General features: G+C 42.2%; 1 protein-coding gene and 1 long non-coding RNA gene across 6 annotated transcripts in view; one reads left to right on the forward strand and one right to left on the reverse strand.

Moving 5' to 3' along the window:
- Positions 1 to 11,398, reverse strand: part of LOC136173762 (uncharacterized) — a 38,828-nt gene extending 27,430 nt beyond the window's left edge. Inside the window, exon 1 of the long non-coding RNA XR_010664281.1 lies at positions 11,298 to 11,398. This is a non-coding gene — a long non-coding RNA (uncharacterized lncRNA). The remainder of the gene's footprint in view (positions 1 to 11,297) is intronic.
- The window catches only part of SIDT1 (SID1 transmembrane family member 1), a 99,717-nt gene extending 79,884 nt beyond the window's left edge, over positions 1 to 19,833 (forward strand). For 3 of the 5 annotated variants that reach the window (XM_065943659.1, XM_065943660.1, XM_065943661.1), the window contains 9 exons: positions 2,794 to 2,930; positions 3,561 to 3,669; positions 6,892 to 6,906; positions 7,970 to 8,046; positions 11,517 to 11,563; positions 16,818 to 16,923; positions 17,001 to 17,111; positions 18,310 to 18,423; positions 19,771 to 19,833. In XM_065943659.1, coding sequence (XP_065799731.1) covers positions 2,794 to 2,930; positions 3,561 to 3,669; positions 6,892 to 6,906; positions 7,970 to 8,046; positions 11,517 to 11,563; positions 16,818 to 16,923; positions 17,001 to 17,111; positions 18,310 to 18,423; positions 19,771 to 19,833 — 779 coding nt within the window. Of the gene's footprint in view, positions 1 to 2,793; positions 2,931 to 3,560; positions 3,670 to 6,891; positions 6,907 to 7,966; positions 8,047 to 11,516; positions 11,564 to 16,817; positions 16,924 to 17,000; positions 17,112 to 18,309; positions 18,424 to 19,770 lie in introns of all 5 variants that reach the window. The other 2 variants (XM_065943658.1, XM_065943657.1) reach the window with 2 other exon arrangements.
- The last annotated feature ends 5,391 nt before the right edge of the window (positions 19,834 to 25,224 follow it).

The following is a 25,224-nucleotide window of genomic DNA, read 5'->3' on the forward strand; positions in this document are numbered from 1 at the left end:
ACTTCCCTGGAACCAGAAGTGCTGTGAGCCTTCCTAAGCAAACAGGCTGTGAGGTGTGCATTTCTGAACAGAAATGGAGCTGAGATATTTGAGTTGGCATCTTCATGCTATTAGGATGGAGCAGGAATAGCTGATACTGGAAGAAGGCAATTAACAATGTCCTCTGCACTTAAGGATGTGAATTTTGAAAATAGTCATTTTGTGTTTGTGCTCTAGCCTCCAGCTGTTAACACCACAGAAATTCTATCATATTTTAACTTTTTAAAATTAGAAGACATTTTTAATAGAGGAAATCTATAGAGAACAATACCATTCACCACTCAGAAGGAACAAATGCCAAAACTTTAAAATATTTGCCTTAGTCTACTTTGTTAAAGAAATACAACATTGTGTAAAGTTGAGGTCCCATTTTGAACTGCTTTCCAAACTTGTCCACTCTCTCCTTCCTTAGAAGCAACAACTATGATTAATTTTATATTTTATTAATTTTATTTCTATTTAAATTTTATTTAAATTTATTAAATTTATTAATTTTATTATATTTAATTAATTAATTTTATATTATACTTCTAGTTTATTTTTATAATTGTTTTTCATTTTAATTTGAATAACAAATTAATAATAATTTATCACACTGTGTTCTACACCCTTTTTTCATTCAACAATGTTTTCAAGATTTATTGGTAATGAATCAAGGATATCCAGTTCATTCATTTTTGAAGATTGTCACCATGTAATAAAAATATACCGCATTTATTAATTTCTTTGTTGAACAGCACTTTGAGGTTGCCAGTATTTTGCTCAGTTCAGTTCAGTTCTGTTGCTCAGTCATGTCCAACTCTTTGCGACCCCATGGACTGCAGCATGCCAGGCCTCCCATCACCAACTCCTGGAGTTCACTCAAACTCACAACCATTGAGTCAGTGATGCCATCCAACCATCTCATCCTCTGCCGTCCCCTTCTCCTCCTGTCTTCAGTCTTTCCCAGCATCAGGCTCTTTTCAAATAAGTCAGCTTTTAGCATCAGATGGCCAAAGTATTAGAAATTCAGCTTCAACATCAGTCCTTCCAATGAATATTCAGGACTGATTTCCTTTAGGACGCACTAGTTGGATCTCCTTGCGGTCAGTCCAAGGGACTCTCAAGAGTCTTCTCCAACACCACAGTTCAAAAGCATCAATTCTTTGGCACTCAGCTTTCTTTATAGTCCAACTCTCACATCCATACATAACTACTGGAAAAACCACAGCTTTGACTAGATGGACATTTGTTGGCAAGGTAATGTGTCTGCTTTTTAATATGCTGTCTAGGTTGGTCATAACTTTTCTTCCAAGGAGTAATCATCTTAATTTCATGGCTGCAGTCACCATCTGCAGTGATTTTGGAGCCCCCAAAAATAAAGTCTGTCACTGTTTCCACTGTTTCTCCATCTATTTGCCATGAATTAATGGGACCGGGTGCCATGATCTTAGTTTTCTGAATGTTGAGCTTTAAGCCAACTTTTTCACTCTCTTCTTTCACTTTCATCAAGAGGCTCTTTAGTTCTTCTTCACTTTCTGCCATAAGGGTGGTGTCATTTGCGTATCTGAGGTTATTGATATTTCTCCTGGCAATTTTGATTCCAGCTTGTGCTTCATCCAGCCAAGCATTTCTCATGATGTACTCTGCATATAAGTTAAATAAGCAGGGTGACAATATACAGCCTTGACATACTCCTTTTCCTATTTGGAACCAGTCTGTTCTTCCATGTCCAGTTCTAACTGTTGCTTCCTGACCTGCATACAGATTTCTCAAGAGGCAGGTCAGGTACAGACAATTTTGCAATGAATATCTTCATATATGTCTCTTTGTGCACATTTGAGAAAGGTTCCCTGGAACACCTAGAAGTAGAATTTGGGAATCATCTGCTTTATGCATCTTCCATTTTACCAAAAAAGAAAAAAGTCAAGTTTCTCCCCAGAGTATTAATTTGCACTCCCACTAGTTGAGTGAGAGTTCCCATTTCCCCCATATCATCACTAATTTGTGTTATTGTTAGATATTTACAGTTTGCCACATTTTTTAGTAACATGGGACATTACATTGTTGTTTTAATTTACAGTCCCCTAACCCTCCTGGAGCTTCCCTGGTGGCACAGATGGTAAAGAATGCACCTGCATTGGGTGGATCAGACGTGGGTTTGATCCCTGGGTGGGGAAGATCCCCTGGAGAAGGAAATGGCAACCACTCCAATATTCTTGCCTGGGAAATCCACAGACAGAGGAGCCTGGTAGGATACAGTCTATGGGGTCACAAAAAAGCTGGACATGACTTAGCAACTAAACAACCGCAACCCTCATACAGCTAAGCCATATGTAATTTCTAGGTGTCTCCTGTCCCTAGGCTAGAAAGCTGTGTACATGAGCAGTAATCAGTGTGGTTACATTTCAGGACGCTGAGAAGGACCTCCTGCGTCCAACTGGGACTCTCTTTATTGTCACACTATCCTGTCACTGTTGGGGGTTCTTTCATTGTTGGACAGGGGCATTTATACACATTCACCCCTGCGAGTGGGGGTAGTCAGTTATTCATCATATTATCTGATACTTTTCTTTTATGAGCTAGGAGCCCCCCTCTTGGAGGGGGTGAGAAGTGGAGTGTGTAGAGTTTGCCTCAAATGTTTCTGGGGAGGCTAGTACACTGGAGGTCACCACACGGGCTGAGGGCAGCAAATACTCTAAAGCCGGGAGGGTAGGATTCTCTAAAGATCTGTCTGCCGCCTACTGGATCCTGATTGTCTCGGCTCCTCCTCAGACACCTCCTTCATGTACATGATTGCCGGCCTCTGCATGCTGAAGCTCTACCAGACCCGCCACCCGGACATCAACGCCAGCGCCTACGCCGCCTACGCCTCCTTTGCCCTGGTCATCACACTCACCGTCCTCGGAGTGGTGTGTCCCTCCCCACGGCCAGCAGCCCTCTTGGGAGGCTTTTTATTGTTTGTGGGTTTTTTGGACCTCAGGTGTACAGGTTTAATTAATCATAATCCTTGGCCCATGACACACTCTCATCATTGGTCCATGCATGGCATTTTTGTTGTTTAGCTAGAATTTTTGATACTGTAACAGATCCCTGTATAACTGACCCTGGATAGTGTTAATATAGAGCTGGGACCTGACTCACGTAAAACTGGAATAGACACACATAGGCCCTAGTGGGACAGAGACTGACCTGGAAGAAGAGAAGCCACTTCCCAAACGTGTGTGGACAAGTGTCAGTCATCTTCTGTTATTTGGAGAACATCAGCCTCCAACTGTAGACTGACTGCCTCTTCGACTGCTGTTCAGCTGCCTCACCCTCTGCTGCCCTTTTCCATTTCTTTCTTTTTCATGTGGCAAGGTAGCCATTATTTCTCCTTCTCTAAGTGTAGTAAGATCCCTGAGAGCTCAGAGGACAGGGAAATCCAAAATATAAACACAGCTCAGTTTTTGACAACGTATGCATGCACAAGAGACGGAACAACTTTAGTGAGTTCTTTGGGGGAAAAAATAGATGATGGTAACTTCTGTCTTTACTTCTAGGTGTTTGGGAAAAATGACGTGTGGTTCTGGGTCATCTTCTCTGCAATTCATATTCTGGCTTCTCTGGCCCTCAGCACCCAGATCTACTACATGGGTCGTTTCAAGATAGGTGAGTCACCTGTTCCTCTATACTAAACATGCCATTTAACGCCCCCCTCCCTGAGAAGAAATTGTCCTGCTTATCCTAAATGGGAGTGTTACTGGTCACCGTGAACACATGCTCTGAATTGTGTGTGTTTATTAGCATATATTTTCTCTAAGAGCTTCCTCTCCTGTATAGAATTTCAGCAACTTATTATCACTAGTTCTGTTTTCAACTGAAAAACTAAGCTAGCTCAGAGCTGAGGAATCCTTCTAACTCCAAGTCTCAAAAGCTTTGCAATTCACCAGGCTTTGAAAGTGTGTTTGCAGAACAGTATGATCATCACACTGCTAGTTCCACCGAAAAGAGTATTTCTCAGTTTGTAGTATTTAAAAAGAGTATTTCTCTAACCATGCTAAGTGGCTATTGAGAATTTATATATCCTTTTCAAATTCTGGGACTGGAACTTTTAGAGACCAACTTGCCAATCTCAGAGGCAGGATACCTGCCTAACATTCTCTGACATTGTGAACAGATCATGTTAGAATGCCTAGGATCCTGTGGAAATCAGCTTCTGATCTACTGTTGATCATTCAGCATACATGGGAGCAAGTCATATTAGAGCATCTAAATTTCACCCATCATTTTAAGGTATGGGAAGTCAGACTCAAATATTCATTTGTATATTTCAAGAAAAACCAACATAGATAAACATAGAGGCTCATCCCTAATATTTTCAGAGCCAAGGCAAGATTGTAAATAAAAGTCTATACACCAAACATATGAAAATGTTTATGTTATAAAGAAAACTAAAAACACTATTATATACGGGGAAGAAAGAAAGCAGACCAATAACTGATAAATACACCTTTATTACAACCTAAAAGGTACGAGCTCAAATTTAAAATTCTCAGGTGCATGGGAGAATACCCTAGAACATAGAACAGAACACAGCTGTTATAGGAGAGCTGGTCTCCAGCCCCTGCCCCTCTTTTCTTCCCACTCCTGGCTCTGTCCTATCTAAAGGGGTCTCACAGGTATGCATATGGACACACTTGTCCAACATCCAATTGGCCATTCCTTGCCTCTAGAAGTGCATACTGCCCTCAGGAAAATAAACCAGGGGAAAAGTTTATGCAGGTTCTGAGAGCAAACTCAAGGCCATCAGGGCAGAGAATTCTTGGATCCAGGAATTCAGAATGTGGCTTGGGAGAAGCAGTCCCCTTGCTCTGCAGACTCCTCACTCACTGGGTAATGAGGGCCTTTCAAATATGGCACCCCTGGTGCCCAGATCTAAGAGCAATTCTATATAACAATTGGCTTTAAAACTGTGCTGTGTACTTAGTCGCTCAGTCATGTCTGACTCTTAGCGACCCCATGGACTGTAGCCTGCCAGGCTTCTCTGTTCATGGGGATTCTCCAGACAAGAATACTGGAATGGATTGCCATGCCCTCCTCCAGGGGATCTTCCCAATCCAGGGATCGAGCCCAGTCTCCCGCATTGTGGGCAGATTCTTTACCATCTGGGTAAAGAATTCTTTACCATCTGAGCCACCAGAGAAGCCCAGCTTTAAGACTAGACAACAAAATAAAACAATCTCTCATTTTAGCAATTTAATTTTCCCTTTTGGCATGGTCAGTAGATTAGTACTTGGTGTTAACATAGCCAGAGTACCTCCAACTCCTCCAGTGGAAGCATCATGAGCTAGTTGTGTAGGACATCTGGTACAGCTCTCTGTTCATGTCCCATCCTCCATACTCAAAAGTGAATGAAACTGTGCAAACTAAACTCTCAAAAGGAAAATAGTTTAAGCACTATTTTTCTGGGTTTTCCAAGTTGGAAAAATAAAACTGAATACAGATACATGTAATGGTCATGACCATTAATAGATAGAGGGGCTTTTAATATATTTGTATCACCTTTGCCCCATACCTTTTTTAAAAGGAGGAATTTAATGTAGTCTATTATAACCATGAAATAGTTTGTCAGGGTCCCAACAGGAAAAAGATGCCATGCCCAAAGACAAATGATTTATTCACAAAGGGACTCTCCATAGGATAGGAATGGGGTAGAGAAGAATGAAAGTAACCTGAGGTTAGGAGCAGAGAAGCTTACTATCCACAAGCCCAAAAGGACACAGAGGAAGTGGTTACCAAGATGTGGAAGGAGTGCATCATGGAGAGCAAGTCAGCAGGAAAGGATCAATGTCCTTTGGTTGACAGGCAGCCTCACAGGGCGGGTACCAGGCAGAGTACTATCGTACTCTGAACTGACTGTCCTTTCTCTGTCCCTCCAGTCTCCTGCTGGGGCTTCTCACTGTCCAAACCCAACGGAATTAAGGGGACCCACTGCATCGTCCCTATAGTCAGCCTCCCCAGGCATGGTAGGGACAGAGACATGGCAGGTGGGTCTGGAGAAGCAAAGGGAAGATAGTCCTCACATAGCTTATCTGAATGTTTTAAATTCCTGTACCTAGGGAGTCTTCCCCAAGTGGTTACAGATTTACCAGAGTCAAAAGGAAAATTCGCTATTTCTTTGTGACAACTGCATCTGCATTTAATCCAGAGGCAAGAAGTTGGGTTAGTGGAGAGTGGTCAGACAACTGCCTTTGCTTTCTCAAATCACAGACTCCTTTTCCTGGGGCCCTCAGCCTTTCCTGAAAATAAATGTGGACACAGGAACAGTGGCAGCAAGGAGGCAGAGCACCGTATAGTGTTGTTAGTCACTCAGTCATGTCTGACTTTTTGCAACCCCATGGACTATAGCCCACCAGGCTCCTCTGTCCATTAGATTTCTCAGGCAAGAATACTGGAGTGGATTGCCATTTCTTTCTCCCAGAGAACTTCCTGACCCAGGGATCAAAACCAGGTGTCCTGCATTGCAGGCAGACTCTTTACCATCTGCGCCACCAGGGAAACCCAGACAGAAAACTACAGAACTACTTGCCCAAATCACTATTGTGTCCCTTGCCTCCCCAAAAGGACCACAGAGAGAGGAAGGGGTATAAGCTGCAAGGAGTGCACAAAAAAGCACAGGGAGAGAAAAGTCTGACTCGTGCTCTGTACATGTGAAACAGGCAGAAGCAGTCTGTGTTCTTTATGAGAAAACATTTCTTTTGTAATCAGAAAACGAAATAAAAGTCATTCATTTCTAGGGGAAAATAAAACAATCAGTAGTTTACCTGTTTGGCTTCCTTCTTACAAATCTTTTTTTTTTTCTTCTCATTTCTCTGCTTCCCACTGATTCAGATGTGTCTGACACAGGTAATGTTCAGCTGTCCTTCCCGGGGTTTTCTAGGTTGTTTTCTTAACAAAACAACCTACCTGGCTGACCTGCCAAGTCTGCTTTCTGAACATCCCTTCCAGATTGGGCAGGATTTGGTGGGAAGGGGGTGCAGAGAGAGACTCAGAGATAGGTATGCACCCCAACCAACCCACCTCCTCTGGGCTAGTGCATGCACATCCCCTCCCCCGCCCCCGGCCCCAGAGTGTATCTAGTCCAGCTGCTTCAGCTGAACCCAGGGTTGGCCGTGTTAAATAGCAGCAGTCACAACAGACCTGGAGTCCACCTTCACTGAAATGTTCACTTCAGGCAGACCCTAGCCTTGCCTGTGACATCTACATGCGGATGGCTCACAGGACAGCCCCACCTGGGGCTCTGGTCCTGTTTATATAACAGTTATAACATGCACGCTCAATGTGTTTCATACCATCCTTTTGAAGGATTGCATTTAAAAAAAAAAAGCTCCCCCCTCTCTCTCTCCCATCTGTGTTCCTTTGACTATTGTTTCAATCCACATTCAGGCTTTCTGGACATGCTCAATAGTCCCTAGTATCCCCTGGTTTAATTTTTACTGATTTTTAACCACACTGAGAAATACAAATTTGAATCTTTACAAGTTACGACTTCCCATGGTCTAGAGAGAGCAGATGTTTTAAGGTTATTTTTGAGAGGCCCCATCACATCTCTGCTGTAAAGAAAACAGCACCTAAGTAAACCATCAACAGAGCGAAACTTAGCCACAGGAGACCATAGGCGGTTTGGCCAACTGCCCGAGTGATCTGTGAGTGCTCGTCCCCTGTGTCCATCTTGCTTGCCTTTCTGCGGGATGCCGCACGGATAAGGCACACCTGCCATGAAATCCCTGGTGGCGGTGGGGGTGGGGATGCATTTTTTAAAGCAAGTATTACTGGCCTATTAGGTGCAAAGCATGGCTTTTATGAGGTGAGGACATCTTCATCCTGGCCACAAAAGCTCGGGCCGCAGTGGAGTGTTCTATATTATCAGTGACTAAGCCTTCTGACCCTGCGATTGTGTCATCAGCAGATTGGGGAATTTTCCGGCGGGCCGCTCTGGTGCTCTACATGGACTGTACCCAGCAGTGCAGCCGGCCTCTGTATATGGTACGTGCGTGTCCTTGTGTCCCTTGGCCCTCTCCCAGACAACAGGACAGCGGGGCAGTCACTCAAGGCTCCCCCAACCAAGGGGGCCAGATGGCCTAGGGTGGCTGAGGTCCAGTTAGTGAGGGAAGAGGCATCTTGCTTCCTTTTCTTCTCACTCTTAAAAGACAAGATGGAATGGTGCCCTTTTTACATAAAAATTGCCAATATATAAAGAAAAAATATATATAAAACTGTCAAACAGTGATGACTGCTAGGGAGGGAGGATCAAGACAGAGTGTCCCTGTAAAATAATCATCCCAAGAGGTATGACTATTTCATTTGTGAATAGAAGGCAGTATTAATGATGACACCTGGACCATCCCAAGCCAACGGGATCATATGGTCATTCCAATCACTTTCATCAGGAACTTATACTTTCCAGAGTTTTCATTTGTTTGCTTTTTGTGTACTGTTTGATTCTGACAGTGAGTAGGAATGCTTTCTTCAAATTTATAGTTATTGGTTCTTGGTAAAAATACACTGTTAAATATTCTGCCTTATAGTTTTCAATATATTACATGTTTCTACAGTGAGCAGAGGGATCAGGGTGCAGGTCTCAGCTGCCTTGGCTCATTGGCCAGGGACCCCAGAGAACTTGCATCCCTCCTCTGAGCCACTGCCCCAGTCTTTACCCAGGCCTGTGGTCAGAACCAGGCCCTTTGGGCCTGGCACATAGGTGTCCACTGAATTCCTGCTGATAGTTTATAATCAGAAGGATTTTTATATAAAGAATATATAAATGTCAATGTCTTTAACCCTGTATAGCTTGGGGAGGAGCTATAGGCACTAAAATTGAGGAAATTGAGGCTGGAGGGTTTTACTCAGGAGAGAATGTAAAATCCCATTAGGACCTGTGAGTACTATGGGAGACAGGCCTCAGATGTGAACCTTATGGGGAAATTAGCGCTTTTGTTTTTACATTAATTGATGCATGCTGTATTTTTTAAAATAGACTATTTTTAGAGTATTTTAAAAGGTTTTAGGTTCGGGGAAAATTGAGAAGAAAATACGGAGATTTCCCAAATGCCCCTCCTCCACACAGGCACAACTTCCCCCATATCAACATCCCTACCAGAGGGGCGTGTTTGTTAGTTGATGAACCTGTCAACACATCATAGTCACTCCAAGTCTGCAGTTTACATTACAGTTCACTCCTGGTGGTGTACATGCTATGGGTTTTTTGACGAGTTTGTAATTCATCATTACAGTATCAAAGTAGTTCCCTGCCCTAAAAATCCTCTGTGCCCTACCTATTCTTCCCACCCCCTCCCTCCCCAATCCCACCAACTACTGATCTTTTTATTGTCTCTTTACTCTTCTCTTTTCCAGAATGTCGTATGACTGAAATAATACAGCATATGGTCTTTTCAGATTGGCTTCTTTCACTTAACAATATACACTATAGTGTTTATACAATATATTTGTATATACAAATTGTTTATAAAAAATTGTTTATATTGTGTTTATACAATATAAACACAATAGACATTATGTTTCCTGAATGTCTTTTCATGGCTTGATAACTCATTTCTTTTTAGTGCTAATATTCCATTGCCTGGATGTACTATGGTTTATTTATCCACTCACCTACTGAAAAACATTTTGGTTGCTTCTAAGTTTGGGCTGTTATGAAAAACTGTGCTATAAAATGTGGGCATTTTTGCATAGGTCTGTTTTCAGCTTCTTTAGGTAAATACCAAGGAGCACAATTGCTGGATCATATGGTAAAAGTATGTTTAGTTTTCTAGGAAACTGTCTTCCAAATGATTGGACTATTTTGCATTCCCATTAGCCATGAATGAGAATTGGTGTTAGTGTTTTGGATTTTGGTATTTCTAGTAGGTGAATTAATTTTTTTTAAAGGAAGATATTTCTTTTAATAGACTTATTTAATATTTAATAGATTTTATTTAATTAAAATTAAGTAGATTTTATTTAATAAAATTTAATAGATTACCCACAAAGAGAATCACTACTTTGAAACAGATGAGTGGCCATGAAAACTAAAGTATAATCAGATAGCACCTAAAAGTTTTACAAGCAGATTATGAATAATAGAGTTAGAGTTATTGTTAGAGTAATTGTCCTTTGAGATGAACCTTACCTCTCTATTTTCTCCCATACCAATAAGTTTAATCTTTGACCAGGGGATTTTTGCAGAAACTAATGCCTGTGGCCAGCAATTTTTATTTTGGCCAGCCAAAAATTCTATTATTTCACTAGCACTATGCAGGTTATTACATTCAATATACAACTGACACACCTGTGAAGTCTTCTCTAGCACCATGAATTTCATTTTCACTTTCTGTATCAGAATCAATCACTAAGTTTTTTTTGTCTTTTTGTTGGTCTAATAATCACATCATCTGGATCCATATTCTGAAGAACTATGATCTTCTCAGACACTAGTTTATATGTTGCTCAGACTATCAGAGAAACTATTTGCATAAACTTCACCAAAAAATTCTTCTTCACTCAAAAGTTCGTGATATATCATTTAAAAAAATTAATACACTTGAGTTTATAATATATACAGTGAAGTGAAAGTCACTCAGTCATGTCTTCCTCTTTGCAACCCCACAGACTATACAGTCCATGGAATTCTCAAGTTCAGAATACTAGAGTGGGTAGCCTTTCCTTTCTCCGGGGAATCTTCCCAACCAGGGATCAAACCCAGGTCTCCTGCATAGCTGGTGGATTCTTGACCAGCTGAGCCACAAGGGAAGCCCAAGAATACTGGAGTGGATAGTCTATTCCTTCTCCAGCACATCTTCCCAGAAATCAAACCAGTGTCTCCTGCATTGCAGGAGGATTCTTTACCAACTGAGCTATGAGGGAAGCCCTATAATATACACAAGATTGGAACAAAAACCAAATGGAGCAAAATGTGAAAGATAACAACAATCGTGAATTATATTATGAGCTCTTGGTCAATTTTAGGTGCTAACAGCTTCTCACGGTGATGTCAATTGTATCATTCTCTAAAACGCATTGATATGTCTCCGGTCAATAATGTGTTCAAATCGTGTGTCTAGAAACCAGAAGCCTGAGAGCTGTGGGACCTCCTTGGAGCCAGAGCAATGAAACAAATTCCAGTTGTGTCTCAAGAGCTGCCTTAGGTCCCACCAGTCACCACAACCCAGGGAAAGAATCCCAGATGCCCAGCTCCTTTAAAAACAGGAAGGAAACAGCAAGACTTCTGCTTTACTTACCAGGCCTTCTTTTACAGGGAGGAGATCATATCTGCTTGCAGTTGGAGGCTTTACCATTTAGTCCTTTGGAGGATTAGTGTTCATTCATAGGCACAGCTCTCCTATATCGATAGAAAAACTGTTTTCATTAAAGCAGTTTTCCCATAATTGATGCTTCCCGTATAGTAAGAAGTAATGCACGCAAGCCTTTCATTCACTGTTTTCTCTCCTCCTTTCCAGGACAGAATGGTATTACTCATCGTGGGGAACCTGGTTAACTGGTCCTTGTAAGTAGTCTTAGGAAAACATGTCTTTCTCTTTACTAATTTCTCTGTAACACTGTGGCTTGGCTTGCCTTGGCTGTCATTTTTACAAAGAAATCTGAAATTAAGGAGAGTGTGGGACTGTGCTTGTTCTAGAGACTTGAAAGAAAGCTACTTGTTGCCCTGCAAAAAATGCACTTGGGTACTAGCAATGGCCTGCTACTGCTGCCAAGTCACTTCAGTCGTGTCCAACTCTGTGCGACCCCATCCCTGGGATTCTCCAGGCAAGAGTACTGGAGTTGGGTGCCATTGCGTTCTCCGAGCAGTGGCCTACCTTAAAGCAATGAGTTCCACACGTCGATGCCTGGAACTCATTTGTTCAACAAGACAAACATCAAATTTGCTATATTTATGTGGATAAATTAGATTAGCTATATATGCATATACATACACACACACATATTTATAAAGAGAGAGATTAACTATGCCAGCAGTCAAAAATGCAACCATTTTAAACTTTTTAGAGCTTTCCGTAATGCTACCCAGTAGGCATTTCTCTTTCTTACTAGGGGGAATGGGATGGTGTGTGTGTGTGTGTGTGTAAGTCTCTTTCCTGTTTCTTTCTTTCCCTCCAGGTCTCAGTCTTCCTACTCTGCTTGTATCATTCTTCTTCCTTTTCTTTTCCTTCATTATTACCTTGGCTTTGTTTCCTCTTGCATGCATGCTGTTGCTTCACTTGTGTCCAACTCTTTGCAACTTATGGACTATGTAACCTGCCAGGCTCCTCTGTGCATGGGATTCTCCAGGCAAGAATACTGTAGTGGGCTGCCATGCCCTCCTCCAGGATCAAACTCGTGTCTCTCACTTCTTTACCAGGCAGGTTCTTTACCACTAGAGTCACCTGGCAAGCCCCTTTGCTTCCTCAAATGACCTCAAAGTAGAACAGTGCAGCAAAAGCACGTTTATGCTAGCTATATTTTATGTATCTAGTGTTTGCAACTTATACTTAAAAATGTGAATGAGTGACATTTTATTTCTCTATCAAAAAATAAGTAAGTTTAGCTGCTTGTATTAGTGGTTCTTAGCTGATCGGTGACCTTTGATAGATAGATGACTCTCCTCCTCCTCCCTTTAAAGTATCAGATATGAAGAAAGAAGCACACCCCAGGAAAACCAGAATCAAGTCATGAGAATTTGATTCTTATTTAGGGGCCATGTGCATCCAAAATAAACTTCCCACAATGTTGCTGCCCCAGGGGTTACCTTGGGGAAGGTCCATACCTGTGAAGGACTGTGCTTTACTGAGGGACACTTTGAGACGGGTGATTCTTGGCCATGATCACCTGTGATGTTCTCTTGGCCACCCTTTTAGTGAAGACCCTACAGTCCTAGTGACTTTGTAAGACAGGGTGGAGGGTGCTGGTAGGAGATATGATAATGAAAGACCGATGACAATGTCCAGAGGGTCAGAATCACCTGGCCTGTCCCTGCCTCTTGTAGAACTAAAATCAAACCAAGTCTGCTCACAAGACAAGGTGCATGGCCTTTCTCTTCTTAGCAGGAGCTCTGTGGGACACCAGTGCCTGCAGCGTAGGGGGAAATGAGGCACAATGACACACTAGTACTGTGCTGCCCAGTAGGGGGGGTTACCTCCTCACTAAGGTCTCCATCAGTTTCCCATGGATATTACAAAAGTCATTAATATATATTAATATATAGAGAGATGTATGTATACATATAGAGAGACAGAATGAGAAAATAAAACAAATGTGGCAAAATACTAATAACTGATGAATCTGTGTGAAAAGTACACAAGAGTTTAGAGTACACTGAAGATTTCAAATTGTGAGAAGAGGAAATTTCCTATATTACATAGAACAAAATCAGTTGGAATAAAAAGTGAACAAAAACATTTCTTTGAATCATCTTTAATTTCCTTTATTATATTTTATAGTTCTTAGCATATAAATGTTTTCCCTCCTTTGTCAGGTTTATTCCTAAATATTTTATATATTTATTTAGGTGTGAGTTTAAAAGGTATTTTTTTAAACAATCAATGGAAAGCTATCCCATGCTGTTGGGTTTGGAGAATTTATGTTGTTAAAGTGGTCATACTACCGAAGGCAACCTACAGATTTAATGTAATCTCTTTCAAGTTACCGTGATATTTTTCACAGAACTAGAACAAACAATCCTCAAATTAAATGGAACCATAAAAAACCCTGAATTGCCAAAATGATTCTAAGGAAAAAGAAGAAAGCAAGAGGCATAACCCTCCAAGACTTTAGACAATACTACAAAACTACAGCAATTAAAACAGCATGATATTGGCACAAAAACAGACATACAAATCAATGGAACAGAATAGACAGCCGAGAAATAAACTCACATATCTATAGTCAATTAATCTTCCATAAATGAGGCAAGAATATACAATGGGGAAAAGTCTCTTTTCCCATTACAATACCCAATACAATAAAATCCCAGTTTGATCCCTGGTGTTTGGAAAACTGGACAGCCACCTATAAATCAGTCAAGTTAGAACACACCCTTATACCATACAAAAAAATAAACTCAAAATAGATTAAAGATTTAAACACAATATATGACTTGATAAAACTCCTAGAGGAGATTATAGGCAAAATATTCTCTGATATAGATCATACCAATGGTTTCTCAGGTCAGTCTCCCAAGGCAATAGAAATGAAAATAAAGACAAACAAATGGGCCCTAATCAGACTTACAAGATTTTGCACAGCAAAGGAAATCATAACAAAACAACCAATGGAATGGGAGAAAATATTTGCAAACAATGTGATCAACAAGGATTTAATTTCCAAAATATACAACCAGCTTATAGAACTCAATAATAAAGAAAACAAACAACCCAATCAAAAAAGGGGCAGAAGACCTAAATAGAGTTTTCTCCAAAGAAAACATACTGATGGCCAGTAGACACATGAAAAGATGCTCCACATCACTTAATTATTAGAGAAATGCAAATCAAACTACAATGAGGTACCACCTCACACTGGTCAGAATGACCATCATTAAAAAGTCTACAAACAGCAAATGCTAAAGAGGGTATGGAGAAAAGGGAACCCTCCTACACTGTTGGTGGGAATGTAAGTTGGTGCAGCCACTCTGGAAAACAGTATGGAGGCTCCTCAGAAAACTAAAAATAGAATTACCCTATGATCCAGTAATCCCACTCCTGGGCATATATCTGGAGAAAAATGTAATTCAAAAAAAAATGGGCACTTATACATTCATAGACGCACTACTCACAATAGCCAAGACATAGAAACAATCTAAATGTTCATTGACAGAGAAATGGATAAAGAAGATGTGGTACATATATACAATGGAATATTACTCATCCATCAAAAAATGAAATGACACCATCTGCAGCAACATGGATGCAACATGGATGCATCCAATGCAACTAGAGATTATCATAGTAAATGAAGTAAGTCAGAAAGAGAAAGACAGGTATCATATGATACCACTTATATGTGAAATCTAAAATATGGCACAAATGGACCTAGTCATGAAATGGATTCATAGACATAAAGAACAGACTTGTGGTTGCCAAGTGCAGGGGATGGGCAAGGGGATGGAGGAGGGGTGGATTGCGAGTTTGAGGTGAGTAAATGCAAGCTATTACATATAGAATATAAACAAGGCCTAAATGTATAGCACAGGAAACTATATTCAGTACCCTGAGACAAATCCTAATGGAAAAGAACGCTAAAAGAATGTATATATGTGTGTAACTGAGTCACTTTGCTATACAGCAGAAATTAGCACAACATTGTAAATCAACTATACTTCAATAAAAAATATGTTTTAAAAAATGAACAAAAATCTTAATAACAGCTTTACACTTTAAATACTTAGGAATAAACTTTGAGAAATATGTAGGATCTTTCTGCAAAACATTTAACTACCTCATTAGGAGATATAGACAAAAACTTAGCTAAATGAAGAAAGATAGCATGCCCTGGGTGAGAAGATTAACTATTGGAAAAATATCAGTTTTCAAGGTAAGGTGCAAATTTAGAACCAGAAATGGAACTAAGTTAATAGAATTTTATTCGGAAATTTATTTACCTAGTTAGACAAAATTTTCAAAGGTCTCTGCAAAGGATTAACAGAAGAAAGAAGGCACAGAGGTGTATAGTGACAGCCCAGCACTATCCAACAGAACTTTCTGGAACAAAGCTTAAATGTTTATTAGCCACTTGTGGTTATTGAGCACTTGAAATGGGGTCTGATTGAGAAAATTCACTTTCAATTTTATTTAATTTTTATTTAAATAGCCACATGTGGTTAGCATATTGGATAGTGCAAACTAGCCTAACCTATGTTGGGAGTTCCCTGGTAGCTCAGTTGGTGAAGAATCTGCTTGTATTACAGGAGACCCCGGTTTGATCCCTGGGTCAGGAAGATCCCCTGGAGAAGGAAATGGCAATCCACTCCAATATTCTTACCTGGAAAATCCCATGGACAGAGGAAGGAGCCTGGTGGGGTCATAAGGGTCGGACACAACTTGGCGACTAAACTACATCTGACAACCTATGTTAGATAATCTATAAAACAATAATAATGTGGTGAGGCACTGATTCAAAATTATAAATTAGTGAATCAGAATGAAGAGGCCAGAAATCCAACTATATATCATATATGTGCATAGTGTGTCTGTATTAAAAACAAGTTTTCAAAACCACAAGATAAGAAAGAGCTATATAATAAATATTTCTGTTATCCCCTGCATTGCAGGCATTGTTTACCATATGAGCCACCAGGGAAGCCCCACATAATAAAGATTTCTGTTATAACCGAGTAAAAATTTGGAATAAAATTAAGGCCAAACCCCAACCAAATAAACTTCAATATTTAGACAGCTAGATAAAAATTGGTAATATGTGTCAAACCAATTGCTGAGACAATTCTATGTCTAGTAATCTAATCATCTTAAATGCAAAAAGAAAAAAGCACGATATGTCTAAAGGTATTCATCGTTGCAGATTTTTATAATAGTGAACAACTGAAGGACAAAGAGAAAACTCATTTCAACTAGAGAGTATGGTTTAGGTACATCCATGGATAGGAACTTTATAATCATTAAAATGAATGTTCTGAAAGAGATTTAATAAATTGAAAGTTGAAAGATTTTTAATTCCCCTCCCAGCAGAAATGGGGGTGGGGGTTGGAAGGGTCGGTAATACTACAAATCCAGCTTCCTGGCTACACAACAATTCCTCTATACGCTCAGTGCCCTCTTTGGACTCATCAACCGACCCAGGGACTTCGCTTCCTACATGCTGGGCATCTTCATCTGCAACCTGCTGCTCTACCTGGCCTTTTACATCATCATGAAGGTAAGAGTGGCTGCTGGGTCCTCCTCAGGTGACCAGGTGATTCATGCAGCCTGGCAGCATTTGCTTCTCACCCACAGCTTCGCAGCTCCGAGAAGATCCTCCTGACCCCACTTTTCTGCATTGTCGCCACCGCTGTAGTGTGGGCTGCCGCCCTGTATTTTTTCTTCCAGAATCTCAGCAGCTGGGAGGTAAGAGAAGAGTGTTTGTCTCCTGGACAATGTGCTCTCTCCATCTTGCTTTTCTGACCTTCCTACCTCCCTCTCTTCATGGGCTTATTGCTGTTTATCTTTTTTATATTCTCTAATGTGAAAGCTTTTTTAAAAGGGGTTGGTTTTATATAAATATCCACACATAAATGCTCAATAAATGCCATGTCACTATTATCGGGGTGGCGCTTCTTAAACATGAAGTCCTATCCCCATTGCCAATGTGATCTTCACTGTGTGTTGTATTATGATTGCAATCCTGTTCCCAATGGATGCTTAATATGTACAGAAAGCTTGATTAGTTTATCATCTCCACCTTATCATAGTCATCATCCAGATACCCAGATGCAGGTGTGTATAAATCCATTTCACAGATAGGAAAGGTGAGGCCTAGGGAACTGGTGATGCATGTGAGGCATAGAACAGGGAGGAAGTCTTAGCTCCCCATCACCATAACCACCGCAATCAATGTCAAAACATTTTTATCACCCCAGGAAAAATCCTACATCCATTAGCAGTCACTCCCCATTTCTCCCTAACCCCTTAGCCTGAGGCAACCACTAATCTTTTGTCTCTATAGATCTACCTATCCTGGACATTTCATATCAATGGAACCGTATGCAGTCTGAGTCTGCCTTCTCTGTGTAATGTTTCCTAGGTCCACCCATTTACAGATCACATTATGTCAGTATGATGTGTTTTTATTGCTGAATAATGGCTCAGACAGTAAAGATTCTTCCTGCAATGTAGGAGACCAGGGTTCATTCCCTGGGTCAAGAAAACCCCCTGGAGAAGGGAATGGCTACCCACTCCAGTATTATTGCTTGGAGAATGCCATGGACAGAGGAACCTGGTGAGCTGCAGTTCACGGGGTCGAAAATAGTGAGACACCACTGAGCAACTAACACTTTCACTTTTCATTCCATTGTATGAATATGCCTCATTTTAGCAGATGTTCAATGGATGAACATTTGGGTTGTTTCCAGTTTTTGGCTTTTATGAATGCTGCTGCTATGAACATCTGTGGACACATTTTTGTGTGGACCTATGTTTTCTTGGAAGCTAATGACAATGTAGCGACCCAGACATCTAGTAGCGACTGTAGGTTTCTGGATGCTACGTCCTCTACAGAGTTGAACTGTGGGACTGCTCCCCCACATCCTGCCTCACCTCCTTCCAGGGAACGCCAGCCGAGTCCCGGGAGAAGAACCGAGAATGCACCCTGCTGGATTTCTTTGACGACCATGACATCTGGCACTTCCTCTCTGCTACTGCCCTGTTTTTCTCATTCTTGGTGAGTTTATAAAAACTTTTCTTCTCTCTTTACATCTTGTATTCTCTTTTTTCCTCTTCCCCCCTTACTTACATCCTCCTATTTTTAATTTCCAAGTCTTCATTATGATTCAATGTACAGATTATCTTTTTTTTTAACGTCATATCCTCTAGTTAGATCTTCATTTTGTTCTTTTACTCTTCAATACTTTAAGACACGGTGATAAAATCATTTTCCTTCAGTTGCACAGTGCTTGGACTGCACTGGTGATTAGAACTCACATACCCAGCTCCCCCAGGAAGCGCTTTTGGTGGCACTCGGCTACCATCTCAGCCACACTAGGTTATTCCTTCTTGTGTCATACTCACATTCCTCCCTCTCCTCCAGTCTCACTACATACCTTATTATTACAAACATTTTACAAGTTCCTCGAGTGGCTCAGGATAGCAGCCAGGCCTCTTGTTGCCTTTCTAACCAGTATCTTTCAAATCTCTCCTGAAGTTCCTTCGTTTTTTGCCCACACACCTTCTTTGAAGCTGTGCATATTTTAACAACCCAGGATGACAACTCCAAGCATAATTCCATCTTAATTTTGACTTTTCCAAAATACAAGTATATGGTACCTGCACACAAGTTCTTTTAACAAGATATAGGGGCCTCCAGGGTTCACTCTGACCCTTTAGGAACCTCAAGAGTGGAGCGGGGCTGCCTCCTAGTGGCCAGTTTGGGAAGTTTAACCAGTCTATATAAACATTCTTCCTTAAGGCTTTCTTTAATTGTCACATTCTCTGGGGAGACAGAGATATTAAAAGTGGAGCTAAGAGTTCCCTCTACATCACAGAGAGAGTGATGATAGAGGGAACTATAAATGGAGGGTGGGGGAACAATTCTTATAGCAATATTCTATTGCAACAAGGTTTTATTCCCTTTAGGTCCCCACCCAAATGTCCCCTTCTAAGTGGTAATGATGTCCCAGCTACCCCCAAAAAATTTTTTTACCTCATCCCATCCCATACTCCCTATATTCCCTCCACAGTTTAATTTTTATCCTTAGTACATACTGCTATCTAACACAGTAACCTCTGTTCCTGCATTTGCTTCATGTCTGAAGCCCTCTCTCAAATGTAAGCTCCATCAGGGTAGACATTTGTCTCTCTTTTATCCTAAGCTGTATCCCTAGCATCTAGAATAGCACTTAATAGACTCTTGATAGATACTTGAATAAATGAATTGCAGAATTATATGTGTCTATTAAGAGCACAGTGCTGCAGAAGACATGAAAACAATTAAGTACACTTGTGAGCCTTAGAAAACAGGGACTTATCGCAACTGTGCATTCCTCTCATTTTTCTGCCCGTCTTGTTTCAGGTTTTGTTAACCCTAGATGATGACCTGGATTTGGTTCGGAGAGACCAGATTCCTGTCTTCTAAGCCTCCAGCATGGAGAGCCAGGGAGAGAGAGCCACTGATCTTGGTGCTGTTTCATGAAAAACATAGGGACTGCAGCAAAGTCACCACTGCCAAATGCTCCACTTGCCCACTGTCGGGTGAGCCCTGTACACATTCCTACAGGGAGGAGAGGAGCTAAGGGGGACCCAAACCTGCAAGAAAGGGAGGCAGAAGAGAAGTTGCAGCTGTGAACAGAGATGAGCCCTCCAGAGTCAGAAACACCCACCATCCCCTTTTGTTGCAACTCTGAACTAGGTGTGGTCAAGCTGCATCGAAGTCAACCACCTTGGGACTCCTCCTACCCTCACCTGAGATTCGCCAGCCATGGCAGAACCATGCTACACTCTGCCCTCCACCTGCCTCCCTGCCCAGAGAGGCCAGCAGCCCAGATTTCCTGCCCAGAAACTCCAGGCTGGCCCCCTATGCACCTCTGTAACATCCGCTGCTCTAGATATCCCCAAACACCAGCCTCCTTCTCCAAGGTCCTGGGATGATGTGATTCCCTGAAGTCTGGTAGAGGGGTGACTCCAAGGCCCTGCCCAACTGGGATAGATGTTCTATAGCACCAGCTGGTCACCTCCACTGCAGGGATGCTGTACGCCTCCCTCAGGTTCCCGGCAGCATTAGGAAGACTCCAGGTTGGGCTCCAGGTTGTCACACACTCTTGGCGGGTAACTGTCTCTGGGACCAAGGCGTGGGTGCTTCCCTGTTCCCTGAGTCTTCATCCCACCGTTGTGTGTTGACCCCACGACTCAGGCTCTATCTTCTTGGGAAGGCCCTGTTTCTCCACAGATCAGCTCCAAGGTGGAAGGGGAAATGGGAAACTTCCACCATCGGGAGGAGAAAGAGGAATGCCCGACAGCACTAGGAGACTGGTGACATCAGCATCAGGTCAACGGGCCTTGCACAAAAGACTTGGGCTCTTGGAACAGATTTAGCAAAGGCAAAAGTACCTCCAATTCAAATAGCTCCATCCTGTGCCCACATCTCCCTTGGGGAAGACATAAGTGTTCTCATCAGGGTCACTGCTCTCAGGCTCCTGTGCCACCGACCATGGCCCTCCTCTGCTGCTTCATGCAGATCAGGGCTCCAGACTTTCCCCCCAAGTTTCTCTGGAGGCCACTCTCAGGGTGAGCGCATCTCCCTCCTCCTCTCCAGTGACAGAGAGCTCAACCAGTTTGGGGTTGTCTCAGATTCACATTCTCTCCCCAGGACAGTGTTGAGAAGCTCAGCACCTCCCACCCTCACTCTCACGCTGGTGGCTGCTCTGCCCCCAGGAAGTCTCATTTTGACCAAACTCCCTTGTTACCTGGGCTAGGATGCCATCATTCTTGTACATGCAAACACATGCACACAGGTATGTCTGCCTGTGAAACTGAAGTTACTTTCTCACCTCTGCTTTCCTGATCTTTCATTAGAGAAATGCATTAGCCACCCTTTTTAAAATATATTATTCTTTCTCTAAAATAATGTTCAAAACACATTTTGGAAGTTTAAATAGCAAACTTTCCCTAATTTTAAGAACACGGAGATGCTTTCAATGAAGCATTGTGACCTTTTTTTCTAAAATGTTCCCAAATTTGTAATTTGGTCTTCTGTTATTCTTTATTTCTTAAATATTGTTGACCTTTTTTTCTAAAATGTTCCCAAATTTGTAATTTGGTCTTCTGTTATTCTTTATTTCTTAAATATTGTTGGCTTCCATATGCCATGTGACTTCCCAGATGGCGCTAGTGGTAAAGAACACCTTCCAATGCAGGAGACATAAGAGACATGGGTTCGATCCCTGGGTCTGGAAGATCCCTTAGAAGAGGGCATGGCAACCCACTCCAATTTTCTTGCCTGGAAAATCCCATGGACAGAGGAACCTGGCATGCTGCAGTCCATGGGGTTGCAAAGAGTTGGACATAACTGAGCGACTGAACTGAACTGAACACATAGGCCATATGAAGGCCACCTAGTAAATGGTTCTATTAATCTAACATCTAAAACAAATTTCTAACCTGTTTAACTTTGCTGAGTTGACCTAATTATTTTTAATGCACTAAAGGATTTTGTATCCAAAAAAGGTGGGGGCAGGATGTAAACAACAAAGTTTGTTCAAGCACCCCTGTGGCCTGAAGTGAATAAATTGTAGGACAATTAACCTGTTTGGTAGCTTGTCTGGGAAGTATGTCCATGGAAATGGAGAGGGAGCCCTGTAGAAATGGGTGGATGATTATTCAGCATTGTTTTCTGACAGTGTCTGCCTAGTGCTTAAACTCACATATTGTGATTCAGTTTTGTTCTCTACAGCAGGACTGAAAACCCAGACCAAGCCTGCTCCTATAAATATCAATTCTAAATGTATTTGTTGTTAGTTCTTTCTATAGTGCTGATTTGTGCAGTGGTAGGAAGATACAAGAAAGACATTTGACTGTGTCTGTTGGGTTGATAGGAACTCAGGGTGGAGGGGATGGCCAGAGTTATTCATAGTGGTCCCTCATCCACGCTTAGCACAGGCCTGTGCAAATTCTGTGCTCATGGACTTCTCTCTTTACATGAGGGGAAGGCAACTCCGAGTTCAACAGGAGGGTAACAGGAGACAGCCAGCCTGTGAGGAGGATCTTGGCAGAGGCACAGAGTAACGAGAGCAGTTCACTTGGAGGGCAGAGACGTGGCAGCCAGAGGAGCAAAATGGCACATAAGAAATGGCCTCTTCACACCTCTGATGAAGCCCCAGCTGTTAGCACTGGGTGGTAGAGGGGTCAGCCTAGTTTTATTTTAGCAGTAGGAGTAGCCAGTGGAAAACCAGAGTCTATTTGGGGAAGGGACTTTCCATGGCTGAGAGAGTCAGCACCTGGGGCAATGACAGTGGCAGCTGCTGCTTCTGTGGCTCCAGGCAGCCCCCAGAATGGTCTGTGGGGGTCACAAATTATGTGTCAGGGGAACAATAATACCCAAATGTTTCTCCTCCTAGGAGACAGTCTGTTTAAAACTTGGGGAAAGGGGAAAAACAAAGATTAACATTCTTCATAGAAGGACCAGTTGGGTCTTGGAAAAATTCTCGAGTCAGACTTTAGTCCAGATATGTTCACCTGCATGCTGTGTTACCTTGTGCAACGTGCTGAAACTCTCTGGTCTTCACCTGCCACATCTACCTGACAGTCCATGGAGCTGTGCAGAGCAGGAGAAGCAGTGCCTGCAAAGAAAAGATCCTCACCTGCACCTCTCGAATCCTGCAGGGTGGCAGGTTCCCCTGCTTGGCTGGCATCTCTCACCCATGGGGGCCCTTCATTGAAACCAACTGTGCTGTTTTCTGTCCTCAGTCCCAGGAAGCCCTGAAGGGGCCAGGAGGACTCTCCACCTCCAGAGGAACTGTCCAGAGTTAACAAACATCTCCCTCCCCTCCTTGTCCTTTTAAAGCTGCGTATCACTGTCTCTGGCCCTTAAGACTGCAACACAGATGAAAAATCTCTACCAAAGCTAGGGCCAAGTGGAAAGACTGGTTGTGCACAAAGTCACACCTCATTACTGCCAGCTCTGCTCTGGAAATCTCAGAGAAAACCTAGACTTTGTCCTCTCCCCAGCAGTTACTGCTACCATGGTCCAGGGGATGCCCTGGTCAAACGTTTCCCTGCCCCTCCCCACCCTTATCTGTAGGGAAAGCCGGGATGTTCAGCCTGCAGGTGACAAAACCGGTCCCAGAGGAGGCCTGGGACCGACTCCTGGTGAAACTAATGAAAATCATTACGCGTAAAGATAGAACCAGCATCTGCCCGAAGTAAGGTAAAGCCCTTGTTTACCATAATTTTGCCCAGCTTATAGTCTTTTTTTTTTGGGGGGGGGGGGGGGGCTTTGTTTTTAATGCTGTTTGGTAGTGTTTCAGAACCAGGTCCATTTTACCTGACGTACAGCAACCAAAACGCCGAGACACTGAGGTTCGCAGCAAAGACAGGGTTTATCTACATGGCAGCCATGCAAGTAGATGGCAGAACAAACTTCAGATCCTCCTTCGCGAAGGCACGGGGCAGGGATGAGGAATAAAGAAGCCCGAAGCACGGTGGGCTGGGGCGCAGGGAGCGTGGTGAGACTGGAATAGGTGATGGGGAAAAGGTGTGTCAACATCTTTCCTGCTCTCATAACTAGCTTACAGGCCTCTGCACTTTCCAAAGGGCACAGGTAGACACCCGCGCATACCCAGTTGGAGGGTCAGGGATCCCACCTAGTTTCAACCAGTTCAGCTGAGCTAGATGCTGCTGACTCCAGGTTCCTGGAAAACATCTCAGGCAAACAGGTTACTTATCGTCTGGGCCACGTGCAGCTTGGAGGACAGGGGAGTCTTAAAACAACCTTGATTAGGGAATGCAGGGGAAATGGATTTGACAAATTACCAACAGTTTCAGTGGGAACAAGATATATTTGTGTGGCTAAGTTCAAATATCTCCTCCATATTAAGACACCATCATCCATAAGGTTAATCACCTGCTAAATCTTAGGCTTTAACACACATGAGTTCAAATAAGTTTGGTTAGGGTGGTAGATCAGTCTTTGCCAATTAGTTTCTAAAAGGCGGTAGTAAGGGAACTCTTCCCTCTTTCTGAATATCTGTAGATTAGAAGTTTTCATGATTTCCCCTGAACTAAAATTTTTAACTCTTTGATTTTTCCTACCTCTTTTTCATTGCCTTGAAGTCCCTGTCATCTAAGGCTTATCCATTTCACTGGAGATGAAAAATAGCTAACCACCATACAATAGCTTTGAAGTCATATCACATTACAGCTATGCTAATATCTGGGTGTCCCATTTCTTATCCCAGCATTATAGTTATGACTCAGAAGACAAGAAATTTAAACGCTGCAATATTTTTAAGTCAGAACATACAATCCCATTGTGGCTGGTTCCTGGGCCCCTAATTTCCTCTGACTCTTAACATTCTTTGTGAATTAGAGCTTTTAAATCCTTTAAAGAGAAGATTATCCAAATTAACTCAAAAGTTCTCCCCGTTAGGGTGCTCTAATGTTGCCACCACAGAAAAAAAAGTTGATTTGTGTTTCATGATTTTTATTCTTCTCTGGGCTTTTCACAAAGTTCAGTACCCAGATCTAGGCAGGCCTCTTCAAGGAACAGAACAAATTCAGGCCTGAGGTTCACCCTGTTTCTCTCTCAGTGTGGGATACCTTGTAAAGTCACTTGGTTTTTAGGGCATCCATTTCCCCTTTATCTTCTTCTCACCACTTCTCTGTTCACTCATGTAGAATCAGAAACACTGCTTCAGTCAAAAGTCAATCAAGAAACATCTGGGCCAGGCACTGTGAGGAACCAAGCACAATGAACTCAACACGGTCCCTCCCACCTGGGTCTGCGTCCCAAAGGAGCAGGTGTGCATGACAC

This window comes from Muntiacus reevesi, chromosome 8 (genome assembly GCF_963930625.1).
Source record: "Muntiacus reevesi chromosome 8, mMunRee1.1, whole genome shotgun sequence".
NCBI classification, from domain to species: Eukaryota; Metazoa; Chordata; class Mammalia; order Artiodactyla; family Cervidae; genus Muntiacus; species Muntiacus reevesi.